We start from the raw sequence: 24614 nt of genomic DNA, 5'->3' as shown, positions 1-24614 counted from the left end.
AAGACTAGTTAGCCGAATGGCTGAGGATGTATTTATTACAGGCCCGCTGCTCGCTGCGTGTGGCCAGTGCTCCTACTCTCGCCGGCTAATTTGTTACAGGCGGGGGAACACCTTCGGTCTACAGCCGCTGGTCGCCGATCTCCGATGGCGCGGACCCTCCCGGTGATAAGTCCGTCACCGGCCTAAGCCGTCTTGTCGACCTTGTGAAGAAGGCGGTCAGGACTTGAACCCTGGTCGTTCAACTGATTACGGCTCTCGCACTTGCAGAACCGAGACTTCCAATATGGGGCACTCAGTGCAATTTTATTCTTAAGTTCTGCTCCCTTTCATCCAGCTTAATCAGCACTCCGGGTAAGCATACCCTTCCCTTCTCCAATCCTTAAACAAGCTTGAACAGATCGTCAATGCCAAAGACGTTAAAAAGTTTTTAATTACAAAGACAGATTTTCTCCACAGGTGGTTTTAGTGACATACTTCAATACATTATATTTATTTCTGTACAAGTGTAGGGAAATAAACGTATGGTGATAAAGGCAGGGTGAATGTTAAGATATACAAAATGTTTCCTTAATACTGTTTTCTATTTCTCGCCCGCTAGCTTTTTGTTGTCACGTGATATTCTTCGTCGTGAACACGTAACGACTGTGCACAGACAACAAAAATTGCGGCCACTAGGACATGGTCTGGGGTCAGAGTTTGTGTCATGCATCTGGCTCTCCTGTTGTGAGAAAGGAGGCGTGTGCAGTGTGTTGTCACGAAATTCGAAATTTGAGCAGCGTCGCCCGAAAGTTGGTAAATGTATGGCCATGTCTGACCAAAGTCTGCTGCCCTGATCACAACACCGAGACATGCACGCCCGTCTCTTGTAATAAATAGTTGGTCATTGATGTGATTACGGTTACACGATAGGTCCACGTGGTCGAATACGCGGCTATGTTTAGCCACCGTTAAATGGCTGAGTCATAGCTAGGTATTCCGCATGTGTGTCCGGCCAAGAAGGCCAACCAAGCGCAAAATTATTTCGAATCAATGTATTTAACTCATAGTAATTTCTTAAATCTGTGTGATACAAGCCTTTGAAGACATCCCTACTCCACTCCATTTCCATGTACAAATGTACAATAATGCGCGATGCATGCATGCGCATGCGCACAGACGAGATGACACAAGACAACGAAGACCAACATTGAGCTGGATAAAGATATTGCAGGGATATGTTAAACAAGGTCACTTAATCTAAAATATCAGCACTTGTGGTGTTCACGCCGTGAAGAAACCAAAGGCAGAAGAGAATAAAGACATCACATAACAAGAGAAGCAAACAAAGATAAATATTAACTGTCAACATTACAACAAACTGATATTCAATATCAGGCAAGAACAGCAGACTTAAATCTTCCGAGAACTCAGATTTCCACTCTCTCTAGGCAGGCCAGATGCTCGAAGTGCCCACCTAAAGACCTAACAGTTTGCCAGGAAGAAATAGCACCCGCAAAGAGAGGCAATAAGGTATCACAGTGAAGGTGGCTGGCGAGATCAACTCTGCGGTGTGAAGACGTCGACAGTGCGAGGCGAGCCACGAGGGTCTAGTGATGACCGCCGTCAAGCGTACAGCTCGGGGCCAACCTCGGACCGCGTGCCGATGCGCTGCAGGCGCAGGTGCTCCCGCTCGTGCTCGGTCAGGTGATGCTGGTCTTCTCTCATCTTGTGGCGGTGCGCCTGCAGCTGCATGTAGCTCTCCTCGCGTCGCGCGTGCATCTGCACACACAAAGCAAAATCACTGACCATAATACACACATGGCACAAACATACATCACATGACCATACTTGGCAACTACACGCAGTTGTCTTCAGTTTTTAACAAATACTAACAGCCAGGTACAGGAAAGACTGACTTCAGCAAACGCCAAACCTCGCAGGACCACGCGGCGCAAGTCGCGATACAGCCGCGAATGGCGGGATTAGGCCGTCGCCAGTGTTGTTGAAAGCCTGTCGCAGCGTCTCCGGGGACCACACGCAGGACGCAGTCTCTTAGGGTTCAAGGTTGTAGGTCATAACAACGGCTGCGGTGTGCTAACAAGGAAGGAATGGCAACAGGGTCTGCAGGCCGAGCATTCTCGAGAAACAGCGAGAACTAACGAGGGGAGGAAGACAGAACAGATGTCGCCATGACCTTTGAGTCAGAGATTCTCTCGGGTACGTAAAAGTAGTCTAAGCGACAGCTGATGCTGCAAATAGTACCCCTGCCACAGTTTTATTACTGACTTTTATTACCGCTTTATTACTGACACTAAGACATTGTATACCTTTAGTGGTAGTAAACTGCTCTGATCAAGACATCAGCATATCAGTCCTTGAAGACTTAGGACGTCCTGCGCCAAACGCGCGATATCCCCAAGCGACAAACTGCACTTCTTTTCACACAAAGAAAACTGAGTTTCTGGAGTAAACGGTTGCCACGGTGACTGGTCTGACATCTCTAAACATATTTTGCTGTTGCATAGATTGTGCTTAATCAACGTCATGGCTTTTATGGATCCTAAAGGCTATCTGCCTCTTCCGTTCTTACGAAGAGGACGATAGGCTCAGGATTATTTCCCAGTCCTACTTTGTCCCTCAAAGATAAAGGGTTACTTGGTGACTCGGATTATATAATAAAATAATATTTCTCCATGATCGGGCGCTGCTTGTAGTCATGCGCATAAAACTTAATTACCTGCATACACCAACAAACCAATACTCATGCCGGAAAGGACTCATCGACACTACCGCGAGACTACACCCGTTACTCACATATGTAGGTGTGGCGTCAACAAGAACGGGGTGTGTGTGTAGGGTGGTGGTGGTTGTGGTGGAAGAAAGATACCTCAACCTTCACGCCGCAGGTTCCGCTCACGACACACAACACGTCAGTGATACTATCTGCAGACCGGCGAGATCAAACTCCACCTGGCACGCTGTTTACGTAAACAGGCGGCCCTTGGGACAGGGAAGGCTGACCCGCTGTTGCTACAATCCCGCCCCCTTGCGCGTGTTGCCCTCTTCTCCGTCAAGGCCACGGGCCGGGGGCGCCCAAAGCTCCGCGTGTTTACGTCACGGAGCACGCGAGACAGCGACCCACCGCGCGCCCTCTGTCCTGAAAGGTCAGCCTGCCAGACGCCAGCGCGGGGCCGACAAGTTGACGTAATGTAAACTGTTGCCAGGCGAGTTTACACCTTTTCTGCCAAGATACTGCAGGCCGGTTTATCTCGGTTCCCGAGTCAAACAATGACGAAATCTGGAGGTAAAATAAAGACACGTGACTACCTCTCCTGGCGCCGGGTGGGAGCAGCGACTGGCTCTGGACGTCACCTCAGAGTGAACAAGTCGACACATTGTGTCCAGTTTATTGCGCTTCCAAAGAAACTCTTTTCCGATTAACATTTAGAAAATAAAATAATAAATTTTGAGATATTTATGGCAAGAATCATTAACCTTTGGCCTACAGCTGCATTGTTATTTCATGTTCACGTTTTTCGGAAGGTTCTGTTGCAGACGACACACTTTATGTTTGGGGGGCTTAGCAGAAGAGGTAGTTCCTGATGTGGGATATCAGCCTCTTGCTGAACGAGTGATCTGGAACAGATCTGGGATATGTACACGTAACAGGTCCGTGCACCCAAATACAGACTGCGAACAAAGCATTCTATGTACCATTATTTCACCGAGCGCAAATGTTTTCTTTGCCAGCTACCCAACTAGCTGGAAACTCTAAAAAAAAAAAAAAAGGTGGGGGAAACAAGAACAATCATTGAAAAAAAGACCACCCTACTGGATTAGGTTTCACAGCCACCTGGCCTGATCAGGTCAAATGTCACACGACCGCCAGGGGGCGCCGACAGCGGCGGTGGGAAGTGAAGATGTTGCCCCGCCACCAGAACAACGACAATCAAAGGGCGAAAGTCTGGCCACAAGGCCCAGCTGTGTCTGGACGGCTGTTTGGCCACGCGCGAGGATACCCATATAAATCAGATTATCCGCCCCTGACCTGGCCCGCACAGCGCCATCTGCCTGGGGCGCGGGCCATGTGGTCCGCTTGTGGAGGCGATGAGCTCGGGGAAGCGTCGATGAGGACCAGAGGATAAGGATAAGTTGGCTGCCCTACAGGGGCCGAGCAAGAGGTGCCATGTTTTGACCCTTTCGTCCCACCCCCGCCTCTCTGATAGCACAGCCGTTAGTGTCGCGCTTCGTAATTTCACGAGGTATTAGACAAGCATGAGGAAACTAGTTTGTGACATCGGACTTGTCTACATTGGACCCCAGGGTCTCGACGTCAGTACCTAGTTCAGGTGTCATCACGTGCTCGCAGCTTTGACAGATTAGCCTTAAACAAGAGACCCGATCACGAGCTAACATAGCAGGAAGGATTGTTGCACATCAGACGCCTTACCTTGTCTAGCTCCGCCTTCTGCCGCAGCAGCTTCTCCTGCAGCTCCTTCTCCGTGCGGCTGCAGCGCACCGCCTCCTCCTTCAGCTTGTGGGCGTTCTGGGCGCGCATGGCGTGCAGCTGCTGCTGGAGACGCCGCACCTCCGCGTCGTGCTGCTGCCGCGCGTATTCCGCCTCCCGCACGCTGGCGAACAGCGCCTGCTCCCGCTCCTGGTCCTTGGTCACCAGTTTCTGTAAACGTTTCTGACGGTTAATTGTTGTTTTTTTTAAACCTAAAGAAAACAGTTCTGACTTGTGACAGGCACACATACACTCAACAACAGCTCGTGTTCGTTGGGAAGCTAAACAGTTTGAGCGAGTGTCTTTTGAAAGAGATTCTTTAGTTATTACTATGGGAGGAAAGGGCAGAGAGAGAGAGAGCTCACACCCCAGGTTGAGAAAGTCTCGCAGTTTGTGTCAATAGGTCATGTACACAGTGAGTTACGTCTGAAGGAGCCTGACTGACAGCCTGACCCTTCTCCTTTTTCTTGTTTTTATAGTCGCCGGGAATACTGCGTTCATGGTATACCTGTCTCCTTTAAATAAGCAGCACTCCGCAAAACTATGCGACACTTGTACAAAATTGTCACCTTTTACATCTGAGTCAATCAGCGGTGAGTATAGTAACCCACTCACTTTCCCGCCACCAAAGTCCCATGTTCAGTCCCATCCTTCGATTTACTTTCATCACTTCTGCCAGGCGGTGAGGAGGGGGATGAGGAAGCTATTGCGAAACTGCAGGGTACAATCTGCGTCTGTACCAAACCCGATGTATCTGAAATCCCTAGTCTCTCTTGTTCCTTTCCTATCCGGTCTCAAATCCTAAGCAAGGCTTAGCAGTCCGAGAGGGTGCTAACGCCAAAACCTTGCGGCACCTCCGTTGTTGTCGTGGCGCCTAGCAAAGCCAGCCATCACTTGCAATCTTTGTGACGTCCAACCAGAGCAGAAAAGCGAGGGGCCACTAACTGGAGGAACCAGCGGGCCCCAATTCTCCTCCCTGTCCGGGCCATGCGAGGCCAACGCTGATCACTTCTGACACGCTAATCCCACGCCACCACCGATGCCTGCCCGTCTTTGGCTCGCCTCTGACGGAAGCTTTCATCGGGAGGAAGCGCGGTTGCTTAGCAAGGGAGGGACCAGGTGGGTGAGGAGGGGGAGGAGGAGAAGGAGGAGAGGGTTAACTGACAAAAAGGGGGCATAACCACTGGGAAAAAATGGCGTCAATATTTTTGAGGTGCTGCGCAAGGTTGACGCTTTGATGACAACCCTCTTTATGAGAAACCAGAAATGTGTGCTGAGGTGGGCCCGTGTTTAGGAGCAGCATCGCCAAGAAAGCCGCAGACTTATGTACATTTGTTACTGGCAGCCGAGGGCTGAGGCGCTTGTACGATACATTGTCATGTGCATCAACCGCCAAGACCTCAGCTGCTGGTGGCCAAGTTCTAACCCGTAAATGTGATAACTGTTTCCGTACTCTCCCGGGATCAAAACATTCGTTCAGAAGATGATACATGAAGAATCAGGATTTCTATTTCAAGAGAAGAAACCAATTTTCATTGTTTCCACATTCCTCGCAAGTACTTTAGCTTCATTTGATGAACTAACCAACTTCCCGAGATTGACAAGATTTTATTAGTTCAGTAAAGGTCAGCGAGGATCTTGAAACCAGAACGACTTTTGTTTTTTAAGCAGACCGCTGCCATATGCCAATTTTAAGACTAGGTCATAGCGAGGGAGTAAGAGGAAGTATAAGAGAAAAGTGAGAGAGAAGAAGAAATTCTGTAATTTGTGTAAAATAAATGCACACGTGACACTTCAGTCATGCCTGACCAAATCTTGCTCTTCAGATTGTATCTGTCTCTACTTCAGCGCTGAACCGTTACTAGGTGCCTACTCTCTTTGCTAAAACTTTTTAACAGCTTCCCCTTTTCTCCCCACATTCTTCTGAAATACCTTGATGTTGATCTGGAATAAATCATGTATGAGTTCTCGGCGACCGTTTCAAAGTGGGTGGAACAACAAACAGAAGATGGAATTTCCCCAATTAAAATGTTTGAGGCCTGTTCTCTTTATGCACTGCATTTACCATCACCTTCTTTTGCAACCCCTTCCTAAAAAATAATATAATGACCATATAAACCAACAAGCAGAGAGGGTTCCTTTAAACAACCATCTTAAAAAAAAATATTGCCAATCTCTCGCCAACTGGTCTAAACTCGACAGGGTATAAAATGCCCGAGCGCAATAATTGTGTGATGGCAGACATAAGGACAAAAAAAAAAAAAAAAAGGAAGACATTTTTGAAATACCGTCGCTCGGAAACTTCGCTAATATCTTCAATAAAAATATCACCTGTTGAAGCCAGGGGTTTAAAAATAAAAATGTAATTTATAGTTCTGAAAACATTACAAATTTCTCTTTAACGGCAAGTTTGTCACGTTCTGCCCCCGCCCCATCCCACCCTTCCTGGCAAGAAGCCTGTTGGCTGGAGATGAAGAGTTAATTGTTGGCATGATCGAAAGCGACTTGGCGCAATGTGAAGCACGCCTCACATCCACGGCACTTCAAAGGAACTGGTCGCCGGCTTTGCGCCCCAAGTTTAATTACACTTAGCTGCAAATACCTGAGCTTAAATATTCACTAACGCGCAATGAACGCCGAGGTCTTCAGACTTTGCGACTCAGGTCAGACAATGACAGTCTTTTCTACTCTGATGAAAGGCATCGATTTATGACTTTACAAACAACACACACACGCACACCAACACACACACAACACATGCGGTCTGGGACCAGTCACACTTAATTCTCAAAAAGGACATTTGCAAACTTTTTTTTAAATGTCTGGGTAGCGGTGGAGTTGACCTGTGGAGTCGCGTGGTGAGCTGCTTACACTCTGCTGCGTTCATATTCCATCCTACTCACTCTGTTTACATCGGAATCGCATCAACAACTATTTTATGTTCTGCTAGGCATTCAGTAGTTTGCTTCAGCTGAGTATGAAAAGCTTTTCTTGCGCAGTTTTGCGGCGTAAAAGACAATTCTTACTTTAGCATTTATTGATGGAAGAAAATTTTGAAAATTTGGCTTAATATTTTTATCTTTTTTAAAACGATTGCAGTTAGAAATGTTTGAAATTTGTGTTGTGCATGCGTTTAGAAGTAGTCTATAACATTCTTTCGCTAAATAGTTTGATGTCTGTTTAAAATTGGAAATGTGTGGTGTAAATTACCCTGGTAAGCAAGCAGTAGGCCATTCTCCTTTCTCTCTCTCTCTGACTCACACACGCATCAGAAGATCAAGTTTACTGTCTACAGGTCGAAGTAGCACATACATCCTCCTCGACAGATTCTGCCATACAACTTTTTCTTTTTCAGTGTCCCCTACTCCAAGCCATCGGCCATGGGGGGTGATGACGATAAATCATCATGTCATCTCCAGCACGCAGGTGTTTTACTGTAGAGACCTATCGTCACGGCTTCTTTCATGTGTGACTTTCCTGAGAGATATATCATCTGCAGCCAGGACAGGCGGTGAAGGAGAGAATCAAGAAGCATCGAGGCCTGTCCCGGCATTCCCAGTTCTCCACGTTTGATTAATAAGCAAGCTTTATCTACTCATCAGATCATTACATAACAATAAACTGACATTAAGGGAGGAAAGGGGGATAATGTGCAATCTAGTTTTCCCGTACTAAAATAAGTTTCATGGCCGAGGATAGTCGTGTGACTTTGAAATGTTTCTTATCATGGCTGCAAAGCAAGGTAAGCTGTGAAAGCCGTTCTTGTTTAAAAAAGATTTGGGGGTTTGCAGAGATCAAGGAAGAAAGAAGTCAGCTAGCTTTGGGAATTTCTAAGGTGGACTTTCTAGCAACGTAAGTGGAAGTAAAAACTCCTGGAATCTGTTTATTACAAGGTGACTGTCACCTGGAATCTTTCAGTAGACGAAGTGACTGGTACCTAGTATCTCTTACAAGATGAAAGTGACTGTTACCTGAAATCATTGGTAAGATTAAGGCGACTGTTACCTGGAAGAAGGCGAGAGAGTCCTCGTGTTTTTTGCGCTCCGTCTCGGCGGCCCGGACCTTGTAGCGGGCCTCCCACACGGCTTGCTGGGCGGCCTCCTTGTCCTTCTTGGTGCGAATGCTAGCGTGCAGGCGGTGTAGGCGCTGGAGGTTGTGAGCCTGCACACACACATCGTATTTTAGTAACGGGTTCCGTGGACAAGACTCATCAGCAACCTGTGGCCATTTCTTAATGTGATGTTCTTTCCTGGTCTGAACCAGGTTTACAAAGACAAGCGATTCGTCATCAATTCCAGTTAAGATTCTTAATTTACAAAGATAGGGCGTTTCAAATGAAATGTATCATCTCGCAGCTGATTGGCTCGAGACGAGAAAAACATCTCTTTGGCTTTCGTGCATTGAAGTAGAAATGAAGAATATAACAGAAGCTTTGTTTATTAATTTGTGGAAGGCGCAGCGATGTCTTTGGAGCACATTGAATATCATATAAAATAAAGACTGCTCGGCAAAGCGCCCTTTCTGCAGCAATCATTTTCGAAGCTGCAGCTACTGTTCTGGCGAACTAAGAACCGATTACGGATGAACACGAACCCAGCTGGTGTTGATCAGCAGTTAATCAGAACGAAACTCGCACTGACTGAATCAGGCTCAGTCCCTAACCGATCGCTAGACAGGGCTTGAAGTCTCTCTTTCTGTATACACGCGCGCGTGCGCGTCTGACTTGTCCGAACATTTTTTGGCATTTTGTCTGCAGAGCTTTCGACATTTCTCTGACCCCACAGGCCTGGGCACTTCACAGTCTGCACAGACGTAGAATTTTTCACATTGCATCCGATCTCATATAACAAAAGCAACCCGGGATACGGCACCGATTGTCTATATTCAGCCAAGGTTCCATAACACAGTGGGGACCCGTCAGTCTCTCTATCTTCCTCTCTCGTAATGCAGGCTTATCTATTCCGATCTTTCTTCCCCACTTCGTTTTGCAGTCACCTACGTCTGTGATTATGTTTAAGCGAAGCCGTGAGAAAGTACCCGCAGATCAGGTGAGCGGTGGGCTGGATCGGGTGGCGACAATCAATCATCATTATCACTCCTGGAAGACCTACAAGGCGTCGACTGAAGGAGCTGCAGGCAGCACGGTGCCCACCTGTCGCCTGTCTCCGCAGTGCCGGTCCTCTTAGCGCGGAGAAACGGAGGGTGAAACCTAATCAGCGGCTGCACAAAGACGGCAGGCAACGAGATCTCGCCATTAAAGAACACAGGTCTCGCCAGAACCGGGTGGCGATGCCCACCGTCAAAAGACGAGACTCTTTTTGATCCCGGCCATCGCCCACAGTTTTGTCACCCGCCGAAATCCAGTGGACTCGGGTGTGTCGCGATACTGCAGTTCCTGCCACCCCTAATTTGTCATTTCCATACAGCAACATGTTTTTTCTTGCAGCAAGCGCATCGCTGTAAAAAAGTCTCCCTGCATTTTTAAAAGCCATCTTTTCATGAAATGAAAACACCGAAGGATGACCAGGAATACCCCCACCACCCCGGAGTCGATTAACTTGAAAACCGACACGTCCATTCACCATTCACTAACCTCTAACAATTTGTTTTTTTCTTGACGATCTAACAAATACTGTGTGAATGTAGTGGCAGCGACCCTACACTTCAAAGCGAGTCAAAGAACAGTCTGCTGAAATAGTTTCTGGTTTCGCTGTTAAAGCAGGTAATTTCACACATAGGTACGAAACCATTATTAAGCCATTCTGCCTATAATGAAAATAAAATGTCGACGTATTTTTTATGTCTTTTTAAAGACTGGTCCCACCAGAAGTCGTATGTTGACCTATCTTAGAATGGACGATCGACTGTCAGTGGTGAATGTTTTGAGTTGAGGTGTATGAATTTAAGTCCTTGAGCAGGGCAGCTAGGAACACACATGGCGCTAAATACATATTTCCGACCCTGCTTCGCCAGACCAATCTTTAAAAGAGTCTGCGAGTGTTGGACATCTTCCGGCTAGCAATCTTTGGACCTTCTCGTTTCTCTTGCTCTGCTCGATCCAGGGAGCCTAGTAGACAGCTCCCCAGCGAATACTTACATTGCGTACCTTTTGGCACCTACCCGGAAGAGCAAAGTTCACGAGAGACATAGTTGAGGCTCTTATCAGCGCGGGCATCTACGTCACGGCTTGGAAGCGCTGCGGAATGCTGGAACCATCCACCTCCACACGCCCTTCCCGTCACCAGGGATAAAGAAAATAAATAAAAAATAAAAAAGAAGATGAAATAAAGAAAAAAGGTAACGGGTAAAATCGTAAATAAAACCCGAAAAAATGCCTTTACTTTACCTGCATGTGGCAGGTGACGGTTAGCGAGTGGCCTCTCTTTGTAGCTGGCGTGTGATGTAAGCATGCGATGCCTAGCGCCTGACTCACCTGACCGTCTGACTGCATTATTTTGACAAAGTGTTCGCCCACTGATTGCAGATGGTGTATGGCCGCTACTTCTTCGACGCCGGAGTCCCGCGCTTGTTGCAAGTGCTCAGACAAGATTTTAAAGACTTCATTATCGCGAGTGCCACCGCCACGTTGTCGCCTGTAGGACTAGAACTTTAGACATCACCGATTTGTAGTTGACACTATCTCTTCTATCTTTGGGCTTTCCACTCGTTAGTGTCTTGCGTAGTGCTTTCATCAATCACTCACCTCTCCCGCTGCTGGTCGATGTCGACTAATTGTTTACAAAGAACTCAAAAACAGCAACAGAAAAACTCCAACCGAATTTCCTGCATCTTTGTTTACGGATTAAATAAAGGTGAGGGTTGAGGGAGGGGATAGGCAGCCTATCAGATAAGGGTGTGGTGGTCAGAAACAAACGCTCGTTGGACAGCGGAAGTACGAGTGGATTTGTTAGGTATCACTTTTCATAGGAGTTTAGGCAGTGGGTTGTAAGGAGGTTGAAGAGCACCTCTCACCTCTACTTTTTGTTCTATCTGTTTGGCCTTCAGGTCCATCTCGGCTGAGCGAGCAGCTTCATTGAGTTGACGCTGCGTGGTCGTGTTGTCCTCCAGTCGTATCTGGGTGTCCGTCAGATGGCGCTGCTCTGAAATTCATAACAGCGTACAAAGGCGTACATGATACCTGTTTTCTCTCTCTAGACAATAAAAACATCAAACTAACCTAACCCATCAGCCATCCGAACAAACACGAAATCCGCACATAGTTGTGGTGTAGCGAATCGAAACCTCCGGGCGTATCTAAACGTATGGGTATAGTCTGCGCATGCGCACGAAGCGAAACTTCACTACCGCCTGGTAGTTTACTTGAAATAAAGTAAAGGATGAAGCATTACAAAACAAAACATTGCAAAAGCAAATATGCAACTCACCGGATGTTATGATCAAAGCATATTAAGAGTTGCATAATTTTGCAATGCCATTTTATTTTAACAACTACCAGGCGGTGGTGAAGTTTCGCTTCATGCGCATGCGCAGACTATACCCATACGTTTAGATACGCCCGGAGGTTTCGATTCACTACAGTGGCAGCCCCCCACTACCTCACTCCCCGCCCATCTCGCAGCAGCTACAGCCGAACAACTTGCAAAAGGCCGCCGCAGACATGACACAAGCTGCTCCAAACCGGCAATGCTCACTGAGATACGTCACTAAACGTGAGGTTTACCTTTGATGTCCACCTTGTTACCCACGTCACGGCAAGCTGCTCATAATACAAGGGTTCGCTTTGGTGTGCACGGTATTGCTATGTGGGGGGAAGGACAGGCGCCTTCGTGATGTTTGTCATGGATTCAGGGAGGGACGCGGAGTGAGGGTGGGTGAGTTGCAGGGGTGTGGGACTGTCCAGTCCTTACCGTCTCGCTTCTTGATGTCCAGGTGAGCTTTTGTTAAGGCCAAATCCGCACTCAACCGACGTTTGGTCATTTCGGCTCCTTTGATGTCTCCGTCACTTTTCCTGCCGAAAGTGAGCCAAACTGGATGTTAGCCGGGTAATCGCAAGATGCTAAACAACAATAATAATTTTTCTTTAGAAAGTGGCTCCTGCATCGCTTGTAACTGCTTCACTGCTCCCTGCATAATATTATCCTCTTTGCACGGAGAAAATATGATACAGTATGACACCGTGAAGAAGTCTCAACTGAGATTCTTTGCTTTAGTGTGGCCCCTAGGACACTATTCCTGACGCTAATCCACTCAATCGATTGATCAACAACTCACTCACGGGTGCTCTTCCCTGCAGTTAAAGATGAAAGGAGAGTTCCGGTTAGTGCTAGCCTTCCCTGAATACATCAAAGGACAGTTGAGACTAAACCCTAGTTAAACAAAAGGACGGGTAGAGCCCTCCTACAACTCTGAGACAGAGTGTTGAATGTTTGTGGGTGGTCAGCTACAAGGTCAACGAGGCGTGACAGTGGAGCGCGTGACCTTTCTTTCACTCACATCATCTTGTTTTCTAAATTCCGTTCGCTGTCAAGGTCTTCTTGAATCCTACTGGTCGATTCCTTTTTATGCGACCTGGAACATAAAGGGAATATATGTAAGTTTTTCAAAGGTAAATGGCACCAAATATTCAGGAGTATCAAAAGCAAATTTGTTCACATTTATAACTCTTGGTCAAGATGTCTTAATTTTTCCTATTTTAAATCGTTTTAGCAGTAATGAGAATGTTAGTGTTTCCTCATCAAAGTATGTAGTTAATGCAACTTCATGTTTTGTTCCTTTTCACATAAAACAGAGTGAGCAGTACGGAAAACAAGAGTAAGATAACTTGGCACAGAAAGAAATGCAATAGATATGGGGACGGGGAAGAGGGGTTTAACGGATGCAGTTCCCGAAATTCTTAGGTAAAAAAGAATCGCCTGCAAATAGAGGTTCTGCAAGGGTAGTCGTGAGTCCTACTTTTCATTCTCGAAACGCTGTACACGACCCTTCTGTGCCTCCATGTTTAGAGTGATGGCCAGCTCCGCCAGCTCCTTCTTCAGCTTGTGCTGCTCCTCCTGATAACAGAGATGAAGGGAAAAAAGTCAACCTGACCTGGCGTGTGTATCGTCTGCTGGTGACATAGCAAGAACTTGTTATTTAAGCGATTTAACAAGAAAGAATACTATCTTGTTAAAGATTTATTATCAAAGCTACGAATTATTTGCAATTATAAGTAGAATGTATTTTTTCAACAACATACAATACAATTACACAGTTAAAAAGCGACCTGTAATAAATAGCCGTGTCGCTTTAGAAGTCTTTTAGGCGGCAGTCAAAATTTTTTTGTAGTTCAGATATACTAAGCATAGAAAGTCAGTAAAGAAGAGTAAAGCACCTCTTTCGCACGTAGTTTTGACTCGAAGTCCTGACTAAGCCTCATGACTTCCGACCTTTTCAACTCCAGGGCCGACAGCTTCTGCTGGTACTGCCGCGAGAGGTCACCTCTGATATAATGAAGATAAAAGTAGGAAAGATGTGTATTACGATAATAAATAGTCTGCTAATGTTCACACACGATCTGGTAACAGTCAGATAGAGGCTATAAACAGTTCAACAACAAAGAAAATCTAGAAAATAGTTTCTAAAACGACGAGCTTATGTTTGAACAGATGCGTAAATCATTCAAGCCCGAGCCGAGCACGAGGCACACACTTACCACAAAAGGTGGAGGAGCTTTGATCGTTACAGCGCGGACAAGTAACATGACGTATGTGCTAATCCTAATGTCACATTAGTCTACCATAATTTATAGTTTACTTTCTCCCGATACTTCAAGATTTGTGCTGAAACAGCAACTTTAACTCAGAATTAAAGCACGGTTTATGGGAAGTTTATACTCGCATCTATAACTTTAGCACGAAATTAAACATTTTATGGGGGAAATGAAAGCCATAATTATGCATGCCAGCAGGGTTTTTTTCTATAGAAACTGGAACTGGCCGTGCCAAGCATATACTTGAATATTTAGCGTGATATGCAGAATTAATTTTCATCCGATGGAATATCTAGGAAAAATTATGAGTATAAGCTCACACCCAAAGATTTGTGTTTAGCTTGCACGCGGCGCTCTGAAAGCAAAGTTTGACTACAGCCCATGCATCAACGTCTACACTCACAGGACTTGCTGGTATTGACAACATCACCATAATATCACCACTCACTTCTTTATTTCTACTTTTCTGCTTTGTGCCTTTTCCTGTAGATCTGTAAGAATGTTCTGATGTGTTCGATCTGATCCAATCTGAAAGTGCAAGTTTGCATGCTGAATAATAAGACCAAGGAGGAAATGGTTTTCTTACCTCCTCAAACACTAGCCGTATTTTTTCTTTAAAGGACAACAGACCACAGCATCATGTGAAGGCGGAATGCAATGGAGTAAACAACCATAGACAATAGCATGACCAGGTAGCAAACGATATAGAATTAAACATCAATGCATCGTTGCCCTTTGATGAAAAGAAAAAGGCAACATAGACTTCACGTTTCAACAACTACCAATCAAGCCAGCTGACTGTTTCTCGTTTTACTAGACCACGCGTGGGTTGAACTTTCTATCCCTGTCTTTTTGTTTCTGTAGGAAATGCTCTTTGGTCAAATGAACATTAATTTTTATTTTACACAAGGAAAAACAGATCCGTTAGCATAGGATGTTTGTAAGCACTCCATCGCACGTTGCCTTCACGGTGATGCTCAAGTTCCTTTTGTTGGCGTGTCTGCCACACCCTTACCCACCGACAGCCAGCGAGGACTTACACATTCAACAACACTTTCCTAGCCTGCTGCCTCTCCTCCCTGCCACTCAGTGCTGTCTGCTCTATGCGCTTCCGCGTCCGCTGCAAAAACCATTTGACAGCAAGTTCATCAGTGGCCACCAGTCACGAGCTTCACTCCACTTCTGATGTCTTCTAGTAAGTTTGTTGATGAGCAGCATGGTAAGCAAACTCTATATTTGCTCATCAAGCTAAATCTGGACTTCGTATTAGTTGATGGATCTGGGATATCGATGTATACAAGCAAAACAACACACGACAAGGAGCTATACATTTGTTGGGGGAGCAGAGACGAAATAACAAGAGTAACACGGAAGGAGTGAGTTGTGTAACCGCAAGGCATAATGAACACACACAAAAATCTGAGTCAGATGAAACTTTGTCTCCACCCCCTACTGCTCTCTTTCTCTCTAATCATGCATTCTTCTCTTGTTTTGGATTGCCTAGAAGCTGCCACCTGTAACTTTCGTACTTGCCCCACCTGAGAACATTTCTAAAAGATGTCAGAAAAAAATGAACAAACTAAAAGAAGTTAAGAAAAAACAAAAAGGGAACCATTGTGTGACAACCCGTTTTTCCTTGGTTAAACCACAAGGGGGGGGGGAATCAGGTAATGAATGAATCAGGAGGGAGCATAGCACCTACCTCATGCTTTTTGTGAATATGTTCTTGCTGCATGTGTGTAAACCGTTCCAGAGAATGGTTTAGCTTTTTATCTTCCGCCATTCGCTTCTTATTTATGGCTGAAATGCACGAGAAGTAAAATCAAATGCAAGCGCGCGAGCGCGCACACACACACACACTCTCTGATAATCACACTGACGCGGAACACAGAAAAGCAGTTTATATTATAAGTAGATGATAAAAGTTTTTTAAGTACCTGACAACAACGAAATGAGACTACCATTTTAACGTTCTCCAATTGTTCTATTTTTAAGTATATATACATATAAAAGGAAAACCATTTTGCAAAGCCATTACTGTCAGACTTTGGCCAACTTAGCCACACATTGTGTCACGTTTTCTGTGCGGCACATGCTTGCTATTAATCTTTTACGTTTTAAGTGAAGCAGACAGGAACATGCCAGCTCAGGGTGGAAGAAAACATGGTGTAGGGCGCAGCGTAGGTGGAAGCGCTCATTTAGAGAGTTAGTTTCAGTGCATTTATGTCAGCAACTCGCCTTTTCTCATAACAACTAAGCAAACACCTGTGTGCTTATTTTACTGAATTACAGCTGTCTCATTTGTCAGGCGTCAGGTTGAACTAAAGAAGCATTATCACAAGTGAAAGGTGTTTTAGGTGTTGCTTACAATAGAAAGTCTAGTATCTATGTTGTATAAATATGGAAAAAGCGCAAGTGCTGTTCAAAATTTTATTATTTGGTGATTTTTAATAATAATAATTTTTAGTGAAAAAAGGAGTGAAATGTATTTCCCTGTTTTAAGAACAGCGAGTTACTGAAAGCCAACAACTTGTAAGATCAACTCACAAATATATTTTCAAACTATCGCTACCTGACGATATTTTTAAACGAACTGATAAAGACACTGATGTGTGAATGAATTTAAAATGTGAGTCTTGATGATGGGGTGGTGACTAATGTTTGTCAGCATTAAGTCTGCATCCAAACCTGCAGTGCAGGACATTGATCCAGCCCTATAAACAAATGCCATATCTGGAAGGGAAATTAAGTATACTGGAGGTCAGAATGAATCATGGACCAATAGTCTAAATCTCTTGGGTGACAAGAATTATTCTGCCTTGGTTTTAAAGTCTTAATAAGAAAATGATGCCTGTTGAGACTTTGAAAGTTTTTCCCAGCTAGGCAGTTCCTGCAAAAGACCTTTAAATCTTACTCTCAGCTCATGTCAATTAAAATAAATAAAAACTATATTTGTGTCAGAAAGATGACTCCTACAAATTTACTATTTAGCTTTCAGCTAGAATTCTGTTAGATGGACTGGGGATGTTTTTAAATATTTTTAGCTCTTATAAGACTGGCAAAGTACCTTACCTAATCTATAGCTAAATAACATTTGTTATCTTAAACTCTCTTTTGATTTGATGTTGACTACGGATTTATAAAAAACCCTTTTTTAAAAATCAAATGCTTGCTGCTATAATGTATATAAGACATAAAAATTTGAAAATGTGATCTTCTAATTTTGTGTTACAGACTTCTAATGACTGTGATATTATGTGAAAACTAATGGTTTATTTGTATGAATTCAGTGGTTTTCTCAAACGAATGTGGATGCCATGCCTTACATCAGACATACTCCATCTGTCATAGGAAGACGCCTCACAGGTGTGAATATTCATTTGCGAAAACAACACAGCTTTCTAAGGGTGGAGCTAATTTGACATTTGGACTCATACATGACAGCTGTAGCATAATGTTACTGCTGCTAAAACTAAGATAAAAGCAACTGCTGTCAAGTCTGTCTCACCTGTGCATCATTTACAAATGAACATAAATATGATAAAAAGAAGAGAGTGGATAAACATCTAACAATACGAGTATGAGAGGCTCGAGGGCTCAAATAGCAAGGGAAATAACTCCTTTAAAACAGCTAAAGCGAGGAAAAGAGGTTTTACTTCCTTAAAACCAGACCGACTTACTCAGAGTCACAGAGTGCCGTTCCCTTATGACTCATGGGGCTTTATAAAAATAATATAATAAGGTAATAAAAACAACATAACAATGTAACATTTAACAGCAAAAAATTTAAAATGCAACAAAGATCCACTTATTGCAGAAAGTTTTGAACATGTCATTATTACTTTTGTAATAAATTTTAATATAAACGATTGCCCACCATTTCCAAAGTCTCTAACAGTATGACGCACAGCTCGCTGGTTTTTGATGATATCGCCTTCTACACGTTTCAGCTCTCGTTCTTCTTGCTTGTATTGCCACATATGATCCTGAAGTTATGAATGATACAAAATAGAGAAAATATATAATTCACAATCAAGACAGTTATTTGGTAAGAGAAAAAAATGTATCCATAAGCCAAATATACTAAGATGACATACTAGATGATATACTAGATGACACTAGAAGATTTTATTTATCAGTAAAGACATCTCATAACCTAAAAATAGGATTATGATAAGAATGATTTTCACAGCAAGATTATGTGCATTCCAAACACAATTTACTGGTTTCATATGAGATCAATTAAAAACCTTAGATGCTAAAAGTTTCAAATGTTGATAAATGTTCATTCAAACATTAGAACTGATGACATTAAAAAAACCCTGCCAACATTTATAAACTATTTTCTGAAAAAAAAAAATCATGAATTACCTCAACAACTTTAACTCTTCTTTGGTAGTCCCTTTCATCTTTTTCTATCTTAGCAGCTAGACTGACTACATTTGGGTGAGAAGAAATATCGCTCAAGGCACGAGGCTTGCTTCTCCCTACTGATTTATCTTCTTTTTCCTTCCTGATCACGAATGTATGGTGTAGCGACTTGAGTCAAGAAATCCATCCGGTCCGACTTTCCTCTCCTGAGCTCTGTAAATAATAATTCGCTCCAATATTTACTAAAAGATGCTGATCCTTTGAGAAAATGTAACAATGCAAATAGTGTTAATATAGTTATACCTTCTTACCTCGCTGTTTAATATTGCACAAATCATTTTCATCATCTGCTTTATACAAGGTGAAAATAATTCACATCAATATAACATATACAATGAAACAAAACCAAATTAGAAAAAAAAACAACAGTTTACCTTTATTTTTTTAAATTTATCTTATAGTTTTCCCTGTTTGAAAATCAAACCACTGTGTATTACATCATTTTTCATTCACCCTATCATAAAAAGGAAAAACATGAGGTAAACTGGTTACTTTGTGCACAAGGCATAGACAATACCCCAAATCAATTTGAAAAGCACCATACTTGAGAAATGCTGCATATTCTTTGCTTTCCTGGCCATCTTCTGATTTTGTGTCTTCTGCTTTTCCAGGAGGAGCACTGACTGGTCTGCGTATATTATGATATCGGCTATGCAGTAACTTGCCTCGCTTAAAAGGTAAATCAGTTAGCACCATATTTGTAGTATGTTACTTCTTTTCAACTGAAATCAAATACAAATCACCAAATGCTTTAAAGTGTGTCTCCTCCTATAATCTCTGGTGAGGTATAGTGATATATGCGGCATATAGTGGTCATCATGCAAAGAAGTAACTGTTTTTTGCAAAAAACATTCTCAAGGTATAGCCATTCAAACAACTTTTTGAACCTATAAATAAGTAAAAAAAAAACTATTAAAAATTATTTAAATTTCAAACAGATTTGCAACTCGGGCCTACTGCAACTGATCAACCAAATCAAATACAAAATAACTCAGAATTAAATCTGAAAGGTAAAAATATAGGAACTGGATGGAACAAATCATAGATTACTGCCCTAAAGTAAAAGTAAGCATGGAGATGACACCCACCACAATTATAAAATCAATGGACTGACCTCCCGATTAGATTATTCCCACCTGCTCACTAAACTTAAGCAGCGTATTATATCTACATTTCCTTTACAGATACATTACCTTAATATAATATTAAAAACTAATGAAAACCACTTCTTTTTCCTTTTCAAAATTTAAACAACTTCCCTTGAATATGTGTAATTTCTCCAATATTTTATATGCATTTTTATGTGCAAACATAAAGTGGAAACGATCACGATGTTCAGAATAATCAAAACAGATTTTAAATAGGTTGCGATTTTCAGTGTTTCTGAAGTCAAACCTTACAGTGAATCCGAAGATATCATTCCCCGAGTTTGATTAACAGATATATTCAAAACAAGTATCTCACCTCAAACACTTCTGAGCGATGAGCACCAAGAAACCATTACGAAAAGCTGTGAAAACTCGATTTCATAGCAATTATTCAGCTTGGGTAGCTATGTGAAGATAGCAATGCAACTACAGCGTTGTTATAGAAACAAGCCGAGAGCTTAATCAGGAACGGTAACTTTTCTGTATTGCAAAGAATACATAAATCAATTGTTAAATGGTTATGAAGTAGAAACATTAAATAACGAGTGGTAAACGACTTTTTTAAAATGTAACTCAGTTTGGATTTATGACTTCTCCCTGTCACCTAGGCTACGTATATTCATCCCCAATTATTTCCGTTTAACTGGAAGGTTTAATTCTGAAAAAAAGTTTCTATATACATCAGATTTTCGAGCATTATGTTCAATTGTAACATTAATTTTGTTATATTATTCTAAATAATTCAATTTATTTATTAAAACCATAACATTAGGTATGTACTATATTTGAGAGACGGTCTCATTTAGTGAGTAAATAGTCCGTGTATACAAGTCAAGATGGACGACGAAACAGCAGCTGGCACCGATAATATCGTTGCAGAATTCAACACATATGAAGAGTTTTTGGACTCACAGATCACCTCTTTTGATCTATACTATTTAGAGGTAACAGTAAGATTATTTAAATATCAATGTTTTACCTAAAATCATTATTGTCTTATTACCACGATAACAGCCTTTCGATCACTGCCCATGAAATACATATTTTTGTTAAAAAAAAAAAACCCACTATTTGGACCTTTCGTGGTAGGTGACTTTTATCTGAAACCATGGTTTCAATTACTTGAATGACAGGGCATCACATTATCTGAATAGACTGTACCTGGCCTGGTATTATTTCATGTAAACTTCGATCTTTAATATACATCCGTACGCGTATCTATGATCATGTAAACAATTATAAAGAATACCTATCATTCCTGCAGTCCATTGTAACATCAGCTATAGCTGTACATGAGGTAGTTTTCTTGTGCATTACATCATTACAAATGTAGAAAAAATAAAAACGCTAGAGAAAAGTTATTTTTCTGGTACATTATTTTTAATTCTTGCATTATTTCAGGAGTCATGAGTTCATAATTTTTTTTAAAAAACAGGACCAAGAACTAGCGAGGCAGTTAGTTGAGCTTGGTTATCGTGGCAGTGGTGAGGTGCTGAAGCGGGAGGAGTTTGAAGCCAGGAAGGCTGCCGCGGAGGCCAGCAGACTTTCAAAGCGCAGTCAGCAAAAGTGCGTTGCTTACTGAATTTAAAAAAAAAAAAAAATTACAGTGTTTCTGAGGTTTGAAACACACAGGTGGTTTTAGAATAGTTATAGCTTAGTCTTCTGGTAAGTTACCAAATATTCTGTATGTACTACATTCTTTAATAATTTAACCATGATACATTTTTTAACACCATGGTGATATGCTGACTTGCTGTATCACACCCTTTGTTAAGTGAGGTCTTTTTTGATTGAAGCTGGAGAAGTAAATGCTAAATATAAAATCTGAATTATTTCTGCAAGTTCAAATCCCTTGGTTTAAACTTGACAACAAGATTTCTATTATTTTTTAAATGTAACGAAGGAAGCAAAAACGTGTCTCTGTTGGATGTTGCTCTGTTTCCTGGCACTTTTGTGAGGTGTAATTATCAGAACTACTGTGTATCTTGTGGCTTTCTTTATTGTGGATAATCTTTACTCATTTAAAGATGATTTAAGTATACCCAAGAGACTTATTAACTGGAAGCTTTTACAGAATATTAAGTTTTTACTGTAGTCCTACTTCAGAAATACATTTTTGAAAAGCAGTTTTGGGTAATCTGATATTAACAGATTTTCTCAAAGTTAAAAATATGTTATTGTTTAAAGATCTTAAACATTTCATTTTTACTAAATTTAGTTATAAAAACTTATTTGAAACGATAGTTTTGTGACATTTAGTTATTTTTCTATTTATTTAGCAGCCAAAATTTAATGATCAGGAAGTAGATATTTTTCATGAAAAGGAGATGAGTGCTTTGAGTTAATCAGACCTTCTGAAACATGTATGTGTGGGTGTGCATGCACACACATTTCAGGACTCTAGCTAGTACGGGCAAAGAGCTGAAAGATCCTTTTCTCCGAGCTTTGGCAACACGAGAAGAAGCAAACAGAAGCGGGAAGATGACAGTAAGCCTATCTACTAATAACATAGTTATTGCTGTGTAACAGAGCACATCATGCAGATTTTAGCGTTTACAGAAGTGCATTGAAAATTCATATTTTGCATTCTATTATTATGCAACATTAGAGAAGAATTTTAACTTCTAAATTTTTAAAAATTTGTTTTGGTTTGGTCCACTTCACTCTTAAAAACATATAAATTTCTGTTTGTCATCACTGTCATAGCTTTACTTAGCATATTATTATTATTATTTATTTTTATTATTATTTTGGATGGGCAGTAGGATACTATTAGGTCAAAGATATTTCACATTGATATTATATTCAGTTTTCACTTTTTCAGTAGAATGAGTTCATTAAGTTTGAGAGAAACTAACAGTTTTACTAATGGGGTGAAATGATGGATTCATTTGTGTTTAGAATTTTTGTAAATGGGAGGGTAATATATCAGTGTATTCATCATTGTTATGATTTCATTTTTCAGCTTTTTTGATGCATCTTCTGCTCTGTAATTTCTAAATGGATTGCTGTGTTTTTATGTGTGATCAATAGGATGATAAATGATGAATATAGTTAAAGCGAGTGTCTAAACCGATGTTTATTAATTCTACTAACATTTTTATCAATATCTACAAGCTGCATCTAAAAACATTTTTTTTCTGTTTAGACAATTATATTCATTCGTGACAAAAATGCACGAGGTCAGGAAATATCAGGATATATTGATTATGCTTATCGCCTGAAAACTGAAGATTTTGAGCCATACTTCGTAGGTAGAAAACGACTTCTGCCCAGAGCCTCAGACTTGAGGTGAGACACACGCAAAGGAACTTAATTATCAACCATATTAACAATTCAGGGGAAAAAAAAATGCAAGAAACAGACCAAACTGACAGGAAATGGAAAAAATAATTGAGATTATTATATTTAGAATATAAGATTTAGTAGCACATTCCATTTTTAAGTAGTTATGAAATACTAAGCAATAGTAATACTAGGCAAAGGGAGGTAATTAGAGGGTATACAGCACAAAGAAACAACTAACATTTCTATTTTATTTAGTGGAAGGATATCACATCAGTAATTGCTTTTATGTGATTGTTTAGCATGCATTTATGAACACCAAAAAAAAAGGTTGCATTTAGCTTAATTACACACATCTTGAAACTACGTAAATTGTTTTAGTGAGTTTATTTAACTTAAAAATTATTCCTGTTGAAGTTTGTAATTTTTAGTTCTGCAGCCAGTATAGCTTTTATTCAAATAGTTGAATGATATTAGTATTTAAATGATAATTTAACCTAATAGTATGTGACAAAAGAACTTTTTTATGATAGGTTAGTTATATTGCAGTTTAACATCTAAAGTTTTTTGTTTTATTCAGTTTTTACAATTGGGAAACACAAACCTCTACTTCCAATCCAACACCAAACTACCAAGTCATTGCTGAGAATGCTTCTGGACTTCTGTTTAAGAATAAGCGGGATCGTAAAATTATCAATGTAGACCCCAAGGTGAGAGAGAGAAAAAAATGTGTTATATATGTTGAAAAGAAAATCTAAAAAAAATCTGTTTAGACAACTTGTATGTTATTACAGAAGCAACTGAAGGACACTACCTTGAAAATAGTATAATGTATATTTACCTTTGTTTACCCATTTTTTTAAATAACAAAGAAGCCAAAAATCCATAATTGTCATAATAATTCTGTCTCTGACCATAGGCACTAACACCAGGCGACAACTCAACCAGAACTGTTGTGGAGACTCCCAAGTACATCCAGGTTGTTATCTATGACCACATTACACGCAGGAAGACATGAACAGGTTTTAGGTGAAATATACAAGAATGTTTATAAAGGTAGTGGAGAGACTTTTCTGTTGCTGCTTTAAGGCACATATTTTACATATCAAGGACAATATTAACAAAGGTGAGAATTTTAAATGTGTAAATACACATGTAAATAAATATTGTTTGTTTAATGAATTGTTTTTCTTGTGTGAGAATATTTTCTTGAGATTCATTTATCAAATATCTTTTGCTTGTATGCATTCGATAACATCATGCCTTGATAATAACTAATTGATGATGATAAGGATAAAGAAATATTAACAGAAAAAAGCAGGAGGAGGAAAAAATAAAGTTTTATATCTGAAGAATTAAGGGATCAAATATATATTCCAGTACCCCACTCTGAAGAATCAAACAGTAACTTTATTCTGTGTGTTGTTGACTACTGTGAAGCAAAAGGGCAGATAAAGTCTAAATCCATTGCAACTATCTTTCTAATTCTTAAAGGGAAGACTTTTACATTGTCTGTCAGGTCACGTACATATTTCCCTCTCTAACCTTAAGCAGT

The 24614-nt window shown here is 41.3% G+C and overlaps 2 protein-coding genes across 2 annotated transcripts; one reads left to right on the top strand and one right to left on the bottom strand.

Moving 5' to 3' along the window:
- Window positions 1–412: 412 nt before the first annotated feature.
- Window positions 413–20370, bottom strand: LOC112563128 (trichohyalin-like). The gene is given in 15 exon segments (XM_025236887.1): window positions 413–1758; window positions 4430–4657; window positions 8492–8647; window positions 11459–11586; window positions 12355–12455; window positions 12941–13015; window positions 13400–13497; window positions 13818–13926; window positions 14644–14723; window positions 15898–15995; window positions 18073–18181; window positions 18567–18727; window positions 18730–18779; window positions 19171–19348; window positions 20091–20370. Coding segments are annotated over 14 exon segments (1701 nt in total). The 5' UTR covers window positions 19323–19348; window positions 20091–20370; the 3' UTR covers window positions 413–1602.
- Window positions 20371–20569: 199 nt separating this feature from the next.
- On the top strand, window positions 20570–24241 carry LOC112563137 (uncharacterized protein C4orf22 homolog). Its single transcript, XM_025236899.1, has 6 exons — window positions 20570–20718; window positions 21210–21340; window positions 22171–22261; window positions 22923–23065; window positions 23640–23769; window positions 23979–24241. Exons 1-6 carry the CDS (start codon window positions 20611–20613, stop codon window positions 24075–24077), a joined length of 702 nt encoding a protein of 233 aa, XP_025092684.1. The 5' UTR covers window positions 20570–20610; the 3' UTR covers window positions 24078–24241.
- Window positions 24242–24614: the final 373 nt, after the last annotated feature.

This window comes from Pomacea canaliculata, linkage group LG1 (assembly GCF_003073045.1).
Source record: "Pomacea canaliculata isolate SZHN2017 linkage group LG1, ASM307304v1, whole genome shotgun sequence".
NCBI lineage: Eukaryota > Metazoa > Mollusca > Gastropoda > Architaenioglossa > Ampullariidae > Pomacea > Pomacea canaliculata.
The sequence above is the reverse complement of the archived record's forward strand: the minus strand, read 5'-3'. Positions and strand labels throughout refer to the sequence as shown.

Coding starts and splice junctions, on each gene's coding strand:
- LOC112563137 (XM_025236899.1), top strand. CDS start 20,611: ATGGACGACGAAACAGCAGCTGGCACCGATAATATCGTTGCAGAATTC. Junction 23,066..23,639: donor CCCAGAGCCTCAGACTTGAG/GTGAGACACACG, acceptor TGTTTTATTCAG/TTTTTACAATTGGGAAACAC. Junction 23,770..23,978: donor TTATCAATGTAGACCCCAAG/GTGAGAGAGAGA, acceptor CTCTGACCATAG/GCACTAACACCAGGCGACAA.